At 55.0% G+C, this 1699-nt stretch overlaps 1 protein-coding gene across 1 annotated transcript; it reads left to right on the forward strand.

The window, feature by feature from the left end:
• Positions 1-420: 420 nt before the first annotated feature.
• Positions 421-1290, forward strand: POM121L12 (POM121 transmembrane nucleoporin like 12; the record flags this gene model as incomplete). Its single annotated transcript, XM_079150403.1, has 1 exon — positions 421-1290. One exon carries the CDS (start codon positions 421-423, stop codon positions 1288-1290), a length of 870 nt encoding a protein of 289 aa, XP_079006529.1.
• Between the last annotated feature and the right edge of the window lie 409 nt (positions 1291-1699).

Below are 1699 nucleotides of genomic sequence, written 5' to 3' on the forward strand. Positions count from 1 at the left end.
AGGATGGATGGTATGTGGATAATATGACAGTAAGGATGTTAAGAGAGAGACCAAGAAACAAGATAGAGACAGAGTTCTTAACATCTCAGGGGGAGAGAAACAGTTGCTATGAACAGAAGGGTGGGCTGAAAGAAAAGACTTGAGCCTGAAGTGTCTTGCAGAGGGCCAGCTAACCTTGGCTGCTGCAGGGCTTGGGGTTCAGGCCGCGCGTGTCTTTGGCACCCACCTGACTCGTGGTCCGGGTCTGTGACCCGTTTCAGCGTCCACCACCAGCGTCCATGCCTCTCGTGCTCTCCTCGCGCCCTGGTGCCAACGGTCACCCGAGCCCTGGGCACTTTGCCTCTGGCTGCATCCACAGACATAGGGAACTTCTGGAAGCCGAATCCCTACTAGAGGCCGGGACCCCGCCGCCCGGTTCCCATGGGCAGCACCCTGAGTTCGCTGCAGCCCGCGCCGCCACCCCGGGTTCAGGGGCGCCTGAACCCTCAGCTCCAGCTGACTCCGGCTCCTGCTCTGGATCGTGTTCAGCATGGCCACAATGATAGCTGGGTCCAGAGTGGGCCAGTTCCAAAGATGCCACCAGCCTGGAACGTCACCAAGCCAGGGAAGGAGGGCACTGAGTCGTGGGGGGGCTTCTCCACCAGGTCACCCCCAGAGACCATGATGGGCCCGGATCTTTCCAGCGCTTGGGAGAATTACATGAAGCGACGGCTCTGGAATGCCCGGAACCCAAGACGGACCTGGAGCCCGGTGACCATCAAGATCGCCCCTCCTCAGCGCAGGGAGAGCCCATTGGCATCCCAGGGGCAGGGAGCCCCCTCTGCTGGGCGCCCAGACCCCTGCTCCAGGGAGACCGTGCTGAGAGCACTCAGCGAGTGCAAGAAAGGAAACAGGAGGTTTGATGGACCACTGTGGTTTGAAATCCCAGAGATCAAGAGCAGGAGGCAGAACCCAGAGCCCAGGCCATCTGCCTTCAAGCCCCGGATAAAAAATGGAGTAGTGCCTGCCTTTGTACCAAGGCCTGGGCCTCTGAACCCAAGTCTCTGCTCCTGGAGCCTCAGCCTCTGCAATGTGCAGACTGACTGCACATCCTACGTGGAGCCTTCCTTGTCTGCTGCCCAGTCTGTCCAAGGAGTTGCAACCGGGCTGGGCACTGAGTCTCAGCCAGAGAGCTGGGAGAATATTCAGCCTTCCTGTGGCCTTCACAGGCCTCCTGAGCACCAGAAAGGTGCCTGTAGGGTTCCAATTATCTCTGAGGGCACCCAGCCCACTGGTCCCTTTGGTTTCTGAATCCAGCCCTGCCAATTCCTTCTGGAGACTTCAGCCTATGTATCTACTTTTGTCTTCTGACTCCATGCTCTACCACAGCATGGAACTGACACTACAGCTCACCAAGTATTGTTCCACCTTCCTGACCTACCAAGCCCCTGCACCAGCCTGCAAACCCACACTGGAGAATTGTTCTTATTGAAACCTAAGCCTCCTCTTTGTCTGCCCTCTCCTTCCTGCCCTTCCTCCTCAGACATTTCAGAAAAGCATATTTCTTTTCCCACTCCCATTTGCCTGGTTTGTATAGTTAAATATTTGATCTTATTAAAAATTAGTCAATAAAAAGGAACTTTTCATGCCAAACTAAAGGAAAAGTATGTTGCATGTAGGGAAAGTGCCAAGTCTTGCATTAGAATGATTTTTATTTATT

This window comes from Sciurus vulgaris (assembly GCF_902686455.1).
Source record: "Sciurus vulgaris genome assembly, chromosome: 8".
Classification (NCBI taxonomy): domain Eukaryota; kingdom Metazoa; phylum Chordata; class Mammalia; order Rodentia; family Sciuridae; genus Sciurus; species Sciurus vulgaris.